General features: G+C 36.3%; 1 protein-coding gene across 1 annotated transcript; it reads right to left on the bottom strand.

Moving 5' to 3' along the window:
• Positions 1-2,500: 2,500 nt before the first annotated feature.
• On the bottom strand, positions 2,501-7,785 carry LOC107667818 (gastrula zinc finger protein XlCGF8.2DB-like). Its single transcript, XM_016459532.1, has 2 exons — positions 7,538-7,785; positions 2,501-4,632 (listed from the first exon to the last, which is right to left on the bottom strand). The coding sequence occupies exons 1-2, from the start codon at positions 7,664-7,666 to the stop codon at positions 3,628-3,630; spliced, it is 1,134 nt and encodes a 377-aa protein (XP_016315018.1). The 5' UTR covers positions 7,667-7,785; the 3' UTR covers positions 2,501-3,627.
• Between the last annotated feature and the right edge of the window lie 5,648 nt (positions 7,786-13,433).

The following is a 13,433-nucleotide window of genomic DNA, read 5'->3' as shown; positions in this document are numbered from 1 at the left end:
TGTGTGAGTGTGTGTGTGTGTGTGTGTGTGTGTGTGTGTGTGTTACAGATGTGTGTGTTATTGTTGTATTTACACTGATGTACTGCAGCTGTCAGTCTGCTGTGATTCCAGCGATTAAAACTCTGATAAACTTCAAGAAAAACCAACATTTGACCAAAGAGACATAGCCACTCCCCCTAATATGAATATATATAGATAATATGCGCTATAAATAAGCTTTAGAATCAATAGATAAAGCATTAAACATTAAACGACGCAGCTTTCCTGTGCTTTACTCGTGTTCATTATCGCTAGTAGATACATCACAATGTTACATTAGAAAATAATTGATTCATTAAAAAGTTCAGTATAAAACAAACAGACTGCACTGATTTAAACACTTTACACAATTAAAAACAAACCTTTCTTCAGCCGAATCACAGACGCAGGAGCGCGGCGCAGACTCATGACGTCATGTCACCACACCAAAATAAAAGTCCAGCTCTAACAAAACAAATCCTGCAGGAATTCCTGAAGGAATGCTGCGTTCTGTGCAGGGATCATGCAGGACATAGACATTAGGATTTAATATACATCTGTACGAAAATTTAGATTTTTTTAAGCGTTGTGCAGGACTCATATTAAACAGTCCACTCTTCCTGCAGGATAAACCTACTGGCTGTTTATATTGTATTGTAGCCTACAGTGTTTAAAACATGGACACAACTACTTACCTGCAATTCTTTATATCATTTACTAACAAAAATCTAATAAAATCTTCATAATAAAAAATATAATAACAATTTCACTGACATAATATCTAAAACAAGTTTTATTTCACAGTGGATTTGATACATTGCACTGTACAGAATTTTTCATTCTTCCCACATTCATGTTAAAATTATTTCATACATACATTAATTGTATCACACCTTAACTGTAAATATGACAAAACTGTAAATATTACAGAAAATGTTATATACATATTACACATCACATATAAAAATTGTAAATATTGTTTAATAAAAATGCATATTGCAAAAATTCGTAACCTACTGTTGTACAATACAATCATGCCAAGAATTAAATCCACAGTACACTTTAAACTTTCGCATCAACAACCAAAGCCATGGACAGACCTATAAACATACTACATACTGAATAGACTTAAACATGCAAAACCACAAGAAGTGTAACAGTAACCAAAGTGTACTTGCCAAAATAAACTTGTAATTTATAAATAAACAATATGAATATATGACAGATATAGACTTCTACAGCCCTGAATGTCAGCGGAGACCAGGACAACTAGATGAGCCGCAGATACAGATCCCCAGTGAAGACCTTATCTCAGACAGCCACCGGCACACGACCACAGGAACCAGATGAGTCCTCTGCACAATCTGACTTTGCTGTAGCCTGGAATTGAACTGCTGGTTTTGTCTGGTCAGAGGAGAACTGGCCCCCCGACTGAGCCTGGTTTCTCCCAAGGTTTTTTCTTCATTCTGTCACCGATGGAGTTTTGGTTCCTCTGGCTTGCTTAGTTGGGGACACTTAATATCCAGTGATATCGTCGACTTGATTGCACAGATACTATTTAAACTGAACTGGATGATGACATCACTAAATTCAATGATGAACTGCCTTTAACTGAAAATTTTATGTTTAATCTTGTCATTTTACATTATTGACACACTATTTTCCTATTTGATACTGTAAAGTTCTTTGACAATCTGTATTGTTAAAAGCACTACATAAAGTTGACTCGACTTTATATAGTTTGATAAGTGCATGGAGCAATGGCTACAAAATGTTAGTGTATATTTTCTAAATGGTTTGACTAAAATTCTTTATGAAATAAAGAAAATAAAATTCATTATTAATGTCTATAGATACATGCAACATTTTGTGTGAATTAGTCACGTGGTATAAGAGGAGATGGAAAAATACGTTTTTGCCCACTCAAAATGGCCGATGGTCTACAACATGTTGTACTAATGTTGTCCACTAGTGGGAAACACAAGATAAGAAATCTTTTTTTCTATCAGGTTCCATCACTCTGAAAAACAAATAAATTCTTACAGGGGTATATGTTTACGGAGGTGAAAGCTGTGTGTTTTCATATACTATATTTTATAGTATATAAAAATAGTTTATTTATGGTATATTTTTGTCATCATTTACATGCAAATGTACCAGCTGATGTCTGTAGTTCACATATATAATACTCAGAAGGGATCAGATAACTGGCATTGTGTACGCAGATTTTTTATGTGTTTCACCAATTTCTCAGGGATCAACTGTTAATATCAATGTGAATGACACATCAACCCACATAAACTGAAATCAGTGTAAATGGTTTAGAATAATGACTTGTAGCAAAATGCAAAAAAAAAAAAAACTTAATTATCATTAAATGTTACCTTAATATAGGTAACTATATCTAGGTTAATATATAGGTTATATATAGTTTAATATATAGGTTAATATATCCAAATAATATTACAAACATTTTTAAAGTTGCATGACATAACTTTATTAATTGCTGTTCAGTTAAAATAAAAGGTTGCCTCTTTCTATTGCAGTAGCCTACATATTCCTGCTTTCAAGTGTACTCATGCCAACCTTCATGAATTTCTGATGCGCTGATTGCTGCTTACAATTTATAAAATATCAGCAATTTATATCAATAGAAATAAGAGATGAAGGACGTTACACTAATGTTGTCCACCTGAGGAAGGCACAAGACAACAAATTATTTTAGATCGTGTAGTTTCAAATCGGTGTAAATGGTTCAACAGATCAGTTTTCAAAGAAATCGGTGATCTCCAAAATACCTTCATATTTATACATCATAATTTCAGAAAACATCTGTCAAGTTGTCAGACATGATTGGATATATTATAGTCCAGTTCAAATGAAGAGACAATATTATTTGTCTATTGTGATATGGTAAATAAAATAATACTTCCATAGAAAGACATTTAAATAGGCCTACTAGTATTATGTTTGAAAATAGACATGGCCATTGGAACATAACTGTATCCTCTACACGAGCTTGATATTACTTTGACGTCAAATATTAGTCACTGATGCTGTAACTTCATTTTAAATTCACTTTGAACGGCAAATTCTTCCAGTGGTAACTAGGTGAAATTAGGAAGGTAATCCTCCAATTAAATTGGTTTAATGTTTAAGTAGGCCAATTTGTTTGACGTTAAATTTACATCAAATCAATGTCGTTTCAGGTTTTTGACATCAGTTGGATTGCATATTTGACCTGTTTTTTGTTGTCTTTTCAACATCAATTGCCCAATGGGTTGTGCTTGGACCCCGATGATCGCCGCTTGTAGATATTTATACTACAGTAAATACAGCTGGATTAAACAAAAACTGTGTCCTCCTTCGTTTTAGCGAAACAATGTAATTATTTTAAAGGGAGGCGATTACTTTCTATTCTTATTTTTAGTTCAAAAGTATACTAACAGCGGTCTTGAACAAACTTCTTTTAAGGGTACTTTCTTTTAATAAAGAACAGGTTCACATTTAAATGACTTTTCATATATTTGTAAGTCTGCTGTTTTTATTACACCAATCACAATTGAACTGTCTTTCTCCAGAGTGAACGCATTATTTCTAAACCTTTTGTCACATGGGAAACGAGGAATTCTTTCCAGAATGAGTTTGCAAATGCTGTTTCAGGCTTTTGTTATATGTGAAACTGATGTCACACTGAGGACACTTGTAAGGCTTCTCTCCAGTGTGAAGTCTAATGTGTTCCTTAAGGCTTCCTTTAACTGTGAAGCTCTTTTCACACTGAGGACACTTGTAAGGCCTCTCTCCAGTGTGAATTTTTATGTGCACCTTAAGTTTTCCTTTAAACATGAAACTCTTTCCACACTGAGGGCAGGTGAAAGGCTTCTCTCCAGTGTGAATTTTTATGTGAGACTGAAGATATTTTTTGATTGTGAAACTTTTTCCACAGTGATGGCACATGCAAGGCCTCTCCCCAATGTGATTTTGTACATGATTCTTAAGGTGATTCCTGTCAGCAAAACTTGTTTCACACACATGACATCTAAAACATTTCTCTCTTGAGTGAATACTCATGTGATGCTTAAGGCTTATTTTCCGTTTGAAACTCTTTCCACACAGTTCGCAGGTGTAAGGCTTCTCTCCGGTGTGAACTCTCATGTGAATCATCAGATGGCTATTTTCTGTGAATCCCTTCCCACACAGTTTGCAGGTGTGAGGCTTCTCTCCAGTGTGAACGATCATGTGAGACATCAGACGAGCATTTGATGTGCAACTCTTCCCACACAGTTTGCAGGTGTGAGGATTGTCTCTGGTGTGAATTCTCATGTGAGTCTTAACACATCTTTTTAGTTTGAAACACTTCCCACACTGTTTGCAGGTATAAGGTTTGTGTTTGTGGATTCGTAAGTGGCTTGTAAGGCTTTGTTTTCCACTGAAACTCTTTCCACAGTGTTGACAGGTGGAAGATCTCTCTTCAGTGTGAACTCTCATCTGGACTTTAGGCTGTGTAGTTTCTCTTTTACGAGTCTGAGAGTAACTAAAAGATTTTTCCCCAGCCATGATATCATGACATTTCTCAGTCTGATTTTTTTCTTCCGTTTCATTCAGTTCTCGACTCTTCTCTTTCAGCGCCATCAGGTCGAAGGTGAAAAGAAACAAAAACAAGTTAAGACCAGTTTATTGGCACAAAGCAAGACATGAAAACATTTAGACATTTAAAACATCAAATCCAACAACATGTATGCTAGATCTGAAGAAAGTGTAACCTGTAATCTCAGAACCTCGTGTCCTTAAGTCTTTGCTTTCTCTAGGACACGTCCCAAATACCAACAAATACCAAATAAAGCGATTTGTCAGCGGACACGACAAGAGCATGTAAGTGTTTTGCTTAATACCAGTTTTCAGTTTCCGTAATTTAGAATAAATATCTGATAGTTAGGAGGATTAATACATTTAACTCTTATTTTATTTAAAAGTTTATGCTGATTGTGCATGTTGTTTGCCATTAGCTGTAATTAGAATTTACAAAAAGACTTGTTGCTAACTGAACATTTGTGCTTAAGTAGCAAACTGTACCACATTTAGTTTACATTTCGAGACAACTGCACACTATAGGCTTTGCTGTGCTAATTAGAAAGGCGTGGACAGCTGTTTTCACTCAAGTGAGTTAGCTCTGTATTTAGGTGGAGTTTGTTCACTGGTGCAGAAGCGTCAGCATTAGCCCTCCTTGTGTGAAGACCTACGAGTGTAAAGACAACTTATCCCCCACCCCACAACCGGTTGGGAGAGGTGGGGGTACGTGTCTCATTTCCAAAAGCTGGAAATACCTCCCATGCTCTTATAACCTCAACAACACTTCCTTTGAATTTTATGCCATTAGGGCTGCACGATTAATCAAATGCGATTGTAATGCACATCTCGTCAGTAAAGCCAGGTATGTGATAAGTGGTAAATCTCCATCACCTGCTTTCAGATGGAGCAGCATTTACTACACAGAGCCGTATTTCTCTGACAAGCTATGCAAAAAAAAAAATCAAGTCACAACTTCTTGCTACTGGGGTTCCTCAAGGCTCAGTGCTTGGACCACTTCTCTTCTCCATCTACATGTCATCATTAGGGTCTGTTATTCAGAAGCATGGCTTTTCTTATCACTGCTATGCTGAAGACACTCAACTCTACTTCTCATTCCAACCAGATGATCCAACAGTAGCTGTTCGAATTGCAGCCTTTCTGACAGACATTTCTGACTAGATGCAGGACCATCACCTTCAACTCAACCTTGCTAAGAAAGAACTGCTCATGGTCTCATCCAACCCCGCAATTCATTACAACTACTCTATACAGCTAGGTTCGTCCACCATAGCTCTTTCCAGGACAGCCAGGAACCATGGAGTTGTGATTGATGATCAGTTAAGCTTTACATACCATATTGCTACTATGGCCTGGTCTTGCAGATTTGCCTTTTACAACATTATAAAGATAAGACCCTTCCTACCATAGAAGGCCACACAACTCCTTGTCCAAGCTTTTGTTCTCTCCAGACTGGACTATTGTTATGCTCTCTCAGCGGGTTTCCAGCATGTACTATCAAGTCTCTGCAACTGATCCAGAATGTGGCAGCTAGAGTTGTCTTCAACGAGTCGAAGAAAGCTCACGTTACACCTCTCGTCATCAGTTTGCACTGACTGCCAATAGCCGCTTGCATCAAATTCAAGCTACTGATGTTTGCCTACAGGATAACCACTGGCTTTGCACCAATATACCTAAACTAGCTAGTTCAGACTTATACGCCCTCCAGAAGCTTGCACTCTGCAAATGAACAATGCCTTGTGGTGCCATCTCAAAGAGTCACAAAATCACTCTCACTGACCTTTTTCTGGACTATTTCCAGTTGGTGGAATGACCTGCATTTCTCAATTCAAGCAGCTGAGTCTTTAGCCATTTTTCAAAAAACATCTAAAGACACATCTTTTTTTTGTTATTATTATTTGTCAATTATGAGTATGCGTTATATCACATACATTTTAGTATAATGTTTTTCTAGTCTCCGCTGCAGCAAAACAGTTGTGTTTGAGAGATTTAATGTCTTCTTTTATTTCAGTTGATTTCATCTCAGGCTGTGGCTGAAGTCAGTTGTAGTTCTTGTGTTTCTCTTTTCTTCAGTGATTCTGCTTGTTAACAGCAGGTGTTCATTACTAATGCTCAATCAGCACTTAATTAATCACATAATTATCTCATTAACTTTAACACTGCTTCAGTGTTACTTTAACACTCTTTTAGAGTGGGACCATATATGCTCCGAGCAGTGTTAATTTAACACTCAGGATTTTACTGTGTATGCTTCCAATTGGGTCTATTTTTAAAAAACACAGCATATCATTTAACTCTTACGCTGATGACACACAAATATATATGCCAGTAAAGAAGGAAAGTAGCTCACTAGGGCCTCTTCTTGCTTGTTTGAATGATCTGAAAACTTGGTTAGATGAGAATTTTTTGCATATGAATGAATCTAAAACAGAGATTATTGTGTTTGCACCCCCAAATACATATGGGTCCTTTAAGTTTGATTTAGGCCCTTTATCTATTCATGGCAAATCCATGGTAAAAAAATGTAGGGGTACTTTTTGATGAGTCGTTAAAATTTGACAAACAGATCGATGCTGTTGTCAGATCAGGCTTTTTTCAATTAAGAACACTGACAAAGGACAAGCCATTTTTGTCGTTTTATGATTTCGAGAGAGTGATGCATGCATTTGTGTCTTGCCACGTCTGGACTATTGCAATTCCCTGTATGTGGGGATTAGTCAGTCCACTTTGTCTCGATTGCAAATTGTCCAGAATGCTGCTGCAAGATTGCTGACAGGCTCTCGGAAATGGGACCATATTACCCCTATACTTTCTTCTCTAGATTGGCTGCCAGTCCATTATAGGATTGAGTTTAAGATTTTGTTGTTTGTTTTTAAATCTTTAAATGGTCTTGTACCACCATATCTTTCAGATTTATTACAACCATACTCACCATCCAGAAACTTAAGGCGAAACGTAAATGATGGGGCGATCGTGCTTTTTCAGTGATGGCTCCGAGACTTTGGAACAGTTTGCCGTTAAATATAAGAACAGCCTCCACACTCCCCATACAGTTATGCATAAAAAATACCACAAAAAGAAAGTTAGTCAATATCACACAAAGAGTGCCAATTTTTACCTCTAAAAATAAGCATGATTACAAATTATACTGATTTTATGCAACAGTTCAATAAACAAGAAGTTAATATTAAGAGACTTACGTTTTAGACACCATATTGCCTGTTTTTGCTCTATTTCACCACCAAAAAATATTTCCAAACACAGCCACAGCACTTGTTTTGTGTCTCTGAGCAACATGACAGTGTTTTGTTCCTGAATGAATCAACCGTTTAATGATTTGGTTCAATTGCAATGACTCACTTATTAACCGTGACTTGCTGCCACCTACTGGCAGATTTAATTTAACATTTAAAGTATCTTCGCTTTTAAAATAACTGTAAACATCAGTATTCAATGTTTTATGTGTAAAATAATAAAATATTATTCATGCAATTGTAACTGCAGGTTAAATGCATTCATGTCTCTCTGAGCTGAATTAAATAGTGTGTAAATAGGCCTACATCTAAATGCCTCTTCTGACGCAGCTTCTGTGTTTCCTCTGCATTGCAAAGATGAATTTTGTTGATACTGATATCATTTGTTTGGTAACAGCCCCAATGACTTATTACTCTAATTGACTGATTAAATGTAAGAATTTGATTCAAAAGATGATGCACACTTTTAGAAAAAATGGCTTTATAAAAGGTAAAAATGCCCATAAAATGTAAAAATCAATTTAAACTGATTGGAAAAGATTAATTTCTATCGCTGCTGTGAACTGACCCGCACACAGAATATGAAGGATATCAAAAACAAGTTTCAAACACTCACACACACGTACGTAGAAAGACATTTAAGAGGGTTTATTCTCCAAATAACTCTAATTTCATGTTGCAGAACAATATGTTTAGAAATTGTGTATGGACTCTTGTTCCATAGGAAGTTACCTTCCTGTCCACTGATTTTTTGCCTCTCACAAAAGCCACAAAGCCTTCCAAGAAGACAGTAAAGGCTTATGTCATGATTGAGCTTTAGTTAGGCTGAAACTTGAAAGTTAAGTTGCACAACAAATGCAATGTTTAGGTATTATTATTATTTTTATAACTATAACTTTGATTTATGCCTTAGTTTTAGTTTGTACCGTTTACCTTTTTTAAAGTAATGCAAAATTGATTATTATATTTCTTGATTCATGCCTTAGCTTTAGGTTGTAATGTTTACTTTTTTAAAGTAATGTGAAATAGATTTGTGCAAAATAAAAATATAAATACAATTTAATAAAATTATGTTCTTTATTGATATATTTGTATTTGCCTTTTGAATGTAATTTGGCAATTAAATGTTGTTTAGCTTTCACGGTTATTAATGCAGCAGTTCCTAATCACAGTCCTCGCCCCCCCCCGCCCGCCTGCCCTCCCATTTCATATGCATCTCTTATCACGTGTGACGTTTGTTCTGTTCGACCACAAGTGCCCTGCGAAGTGGACATCACCAGATATTCCACCATGACTCCAGTTCAAAGCGAACGTATATGTTCCATACAAAGGGCATTAAAGTGTGCGAGACGTAAATTTAAATAGTATATATTTACAGAGGTATATTATGTCACACTTCATATTTCTCTAGAAAGTTTTGTCTGTGTGTGAAGACGCTGCGCAGCGCAAATCCGTGAATGAATGTTCCGAAGTGAAGTAAACTTCAACGGATTTCCCCTGCTCAGGGAGTAGGGAGCAATGAACACTGTGTAGGGAGCATATCAATCGGAACACAGTTCACGCACGTAGCTCACTTCTAATGAGCTGATGATCTGAATCAAGTGTGTTAACTAAGAGACATGCAAAATATGGGGCCGAGGACTGGGTTTGGGAACCGCTGTATTAATGTATGCAATTTCAGCAATAAAAATGTTAATTTCTCTAAAAAGGACACAAATTAGTTGTTTATTTTAAGAGACCTATCTTATTTTCTCTTCTATATTTAGTATTGCTCTTTAATAAAGAAAAATTACCGATTACTCGATGGAATAATTGGTAGAATACTCGATTACTAAAATAATCGATAGCTATAGCCCGTGTATTTTCCTTGTATTATTTCTGAACATATAATATGTATAAGACAAGTGTGTACAAGATGTAGTTGTAGTTCATGCATCTTTTCTGCAAAGATATTTAACAAGTGATTTGTTTAACATTTACATCATGTTGACAACTTCATGTGTGCTGCACTTGAAATAGAATTTTCTTTAACTAGAGAGTTAATAAAGAACAAGTTACTTGAATCATGCTGTAGTTACATTTTCAAGTACGCTAAATATAAACAGAATATCATGCTATTGATACGCACTTTAATGAGATCAGGTAGACACTGACAACCCCTGAGGTAGACCAACTCTGCTTGCATTCATTCACGTGATTTGTTGCCTGGTAGTGTGATTTATTCAGTGTCATTTCTAATCACCCAGACACTGACGCTTGGACTCTGAGAATGCTGCCCACTTCAAGCACTGATTATAGACATATTTAACACACTCTCCTGCTCTAAACATGAATCTGCCATTCATCTATAACATATCACAAAGATGTTCAGTTTTGCACTTTTTATAAAGAACTTTGAATATTGAATATTCTCAGCTTCCATGTGCATCACACATAAAAACAGCATTAATTAGTTTTCTTTCTCAAAAGGAGCAAGAATTTTTCAGTTTTATTTCCTCCTTATTTCCAGGAGTAAATGTGTTTTGATCAGTATCAATGGAAAGAAAGTAATGTTTACATTAGTCCATTATGACCAAAAAAAGAATCTTGCACAATTAAGTGATAGAAATTAATGAATTTCATTTGATTTAATTCAGCAGTAGATATTGGATTTAACTCCCTGGGGTCGACGGTATCGCCGGCGTGACCAGATTACTTTTTCTAAGATCAGTGCGAAAGACACTCAAAATACTGTCGATTTTTGTCACACAAATAAGTGTTACACAAGTGTTATCTGTTAGGTGTCTACTTTTATTTCTGTACACTCACAGTAACAGCAAAAATGTAGGGTACGCGTTCTGTCTTTTCTGTCTCCGCCAACTGCTTTTAGAAACGCGTCACTAAAATGAACTGAAACTCAGCGAAAACATGACACACAGACATGAGAAATATATCTATAGAAAGCTTGAAGTGTCTACTTTTAAATGAAGTCATGTTGAAAACAAATATTCTGTGATAAAGTAATCCGTATGAAACCAACACGATGTCCAGTTTCTCCATCTGATCTAATTATTTTTAATGTGACCACGCCCATGAGCTACTTTCGCTTTTGTTATAACAATCGTCCACGTAAGACACGCTGCATGTAAACGCCCACATCAGCTCCGTGCACAAAGCGTGAGGATTCATCTAGTTCATCTCGGCTACTGTTCGTTTCTGGAAAAAGACGCACTGAGAGGAATAACCCTGGATTTACCTCGGAAAATAGAAGCGCTGAGAGGAATAACCCAGGATTTACCTCGGAAAATAGAAGCGCCGAGAGGAATAGGATTTACCTCGGAAAATAGACCGAGAATAGACTGGGTTATTCCTCTCGGAAGCGCCGAGATGAATAACCCAGGATTTACCTCGGAACCCAGGATTTACCTCGGAAAATAGACGCGCCGAGAGGAATAACCCAGGATTTACCTCGGAAAATAGACGCGCCGAGAGGAATAACCCAGGATTTACCTCGGAAAATAGACGCGCCGAGAGGAATAACCCAGGATTTACCTCGGAAAATAGACGCGCCGAGAGGAATAACCCAGGATTTACCTCGGAAAATAGACGCGCCGAGAGGAATAACCCAGGATTTACCTCGGAAAATAGACGCGCCGAGAGGAATAACCCAGGATTTACCTCGGAAAATAGACGCGCCGAGAGGAATAACCCAGGATTTACCTCGGAAAATAGACGCGCCGAGAGGAATAACCCAGGATTTACCTCGGAAAATAGACGCGCCGAGAGGAATAACCCAGGATTTACCTCGGAAAATAGACGCGCCGAGAGGAATAACCCAGGATTTACCTCGGAAAATAGACGCGCCGAGAGGAATAACCCAGGATTTACCTCGGAAAATAGACGCGCCGAGAGGAATAACCCAGGATTTACCTCGGAAAATAGACGCGCCGAGAGGAATATCCCAGGATTTACCTCGGAAAATAGACCCGCCGAGAGGAATAACCCAGGATTTTCCTCAGAAAATAGACGCGCCGAGAGGAATAACCCAGGATTTACCTCAGAAAAGGAACAAGATGCGATGCGCAACCTGACCCAGCCGAGGAGATCATTCTGAGTAAGTAATGTTTATTTTTTGCATTAGTTTACCTGTTATTGTGGCATAAACTTGAACACATTTACTAGTTGGGTTTTCCCCAAACTATAATTCCTGACTAAAATGTCTGAAATCGAGTGAAACATTTTGAATATGATGGGCACTTCATTGTATCTAAATTTCTTATGACGCGATGATGTTTTCATGCTCTATATAATATAAAACAATATGATATAAAAGTAATATGAGTGCATGATGAATGCTACAAGTCTAAGAATGTTTAGACCATGTTGATTATTAATACTCTGTTCACAAATAGATTTTATAAATATATTTCTATAGATGTTTAACGTCCTAAACAATAATAATTTGTTTCTCTGATATAAAATGTGAAACACTTAAATATCAGGTATGGTTTACTTGTTTCACTTGTTGAACAGAATCTGTTTTCAGGAATGACTCGAAGTCTGTTCACATCTCTGTGGTTAGATCAGTGTGCACAATATTGTGTCTTCAACCTTCATTATGTATGTTTTAATTATACTGTGTTGTGAATAAAATACAAATAATAAAAAATAAAAAAACATTTTCAATCTCCTCACATTCTCTGTTACCTGCCTCACAGTCACATGACTCACTGAGGGGCCTTTAGGGGACGGCGCTTTGTCTCTCAGGTGTGAATCACTGCCTCGCATAAAGCTTGTCTATCACAAAAAATTTAAATCAATATATTGTTTTCTGTGAATGAGTAAGCAGAATGATTTTCTCATAATTTTGATGTAAATATTCTAGCCTACAAGACTGATTACTCAAAAGTCTTATTCAGAGCTATTCAGTATGGGTTTTATGGCCTTATTTCAGCTAAATTTTTCCCCATAACTTACTAACCACGCATAATATTTTTTTTCTAAAAAATGTACATCCATCTTGCTCACATACTATTGTAGCACAGTTTGTGCTGAATACAAAAAAAATTACGTGTTGTCCAATAGTATGTTATAGGTAGCTGAAATTAGCACAAATATGAGCCTGGAGCACAAAACCAGTCATAAGGGTCAATTTTTCTAAATGGAGATGTATACATCATCTGAAACCTGAATAAATAAGCTTTCCATTGATGTATGGTTTGTTAGGATCGGACAATATTTGGCTGAGATACAACTATTTGAAAATCTGGAATCTGAGGGTGCAAAAAAATCTAAATATTGAGAAAATAATCTTTAAAGTTATCCAAATGAAGTTCTTAGCAATGCATATTACTAATCAAAAATTAAGTTTTGATATATTTACGGTAGGAAATTTACAAAATATCTTCAAGGAACATGATCTTTACTTAAAGGCAAAATATGTAAGATTTTTTTATTAAAATATCCAAAAACCACTAGAACAGTGTAATATATTTTGCTGACTTGTGTACTTACATTATCCCAAATGTTTAGAAGAATGTTTAAATCCAGAGAAATAAGAAATTTTAACTAGTGACACGGACCGTGTCCATATAG

The sequence above is a fragment of the Sinocyclocheilus anshuiensis genome, unplaced genomic scaffold, assembly GCF_001515605.1.
Source record: "Sinocyclocheilus anshuiensis isolate Anshui unplaced genomic scaffold, SAMN03320099.WGS_v1.1 scaffold2538, whole genome shotgun sequence".
Taxonomy (NCBI): Eukaryota; Metazoa; Chordata; class Actinopteri; order Cypriniformes; family Cyprinidae; genus Sinocyclocheilus; species Sinocyclocheilus anshuiensis.
Note: the sequence above shows the minus strand (reverse complement) of the source record. Positions and strands in the feature narration are given on the sequence as shown.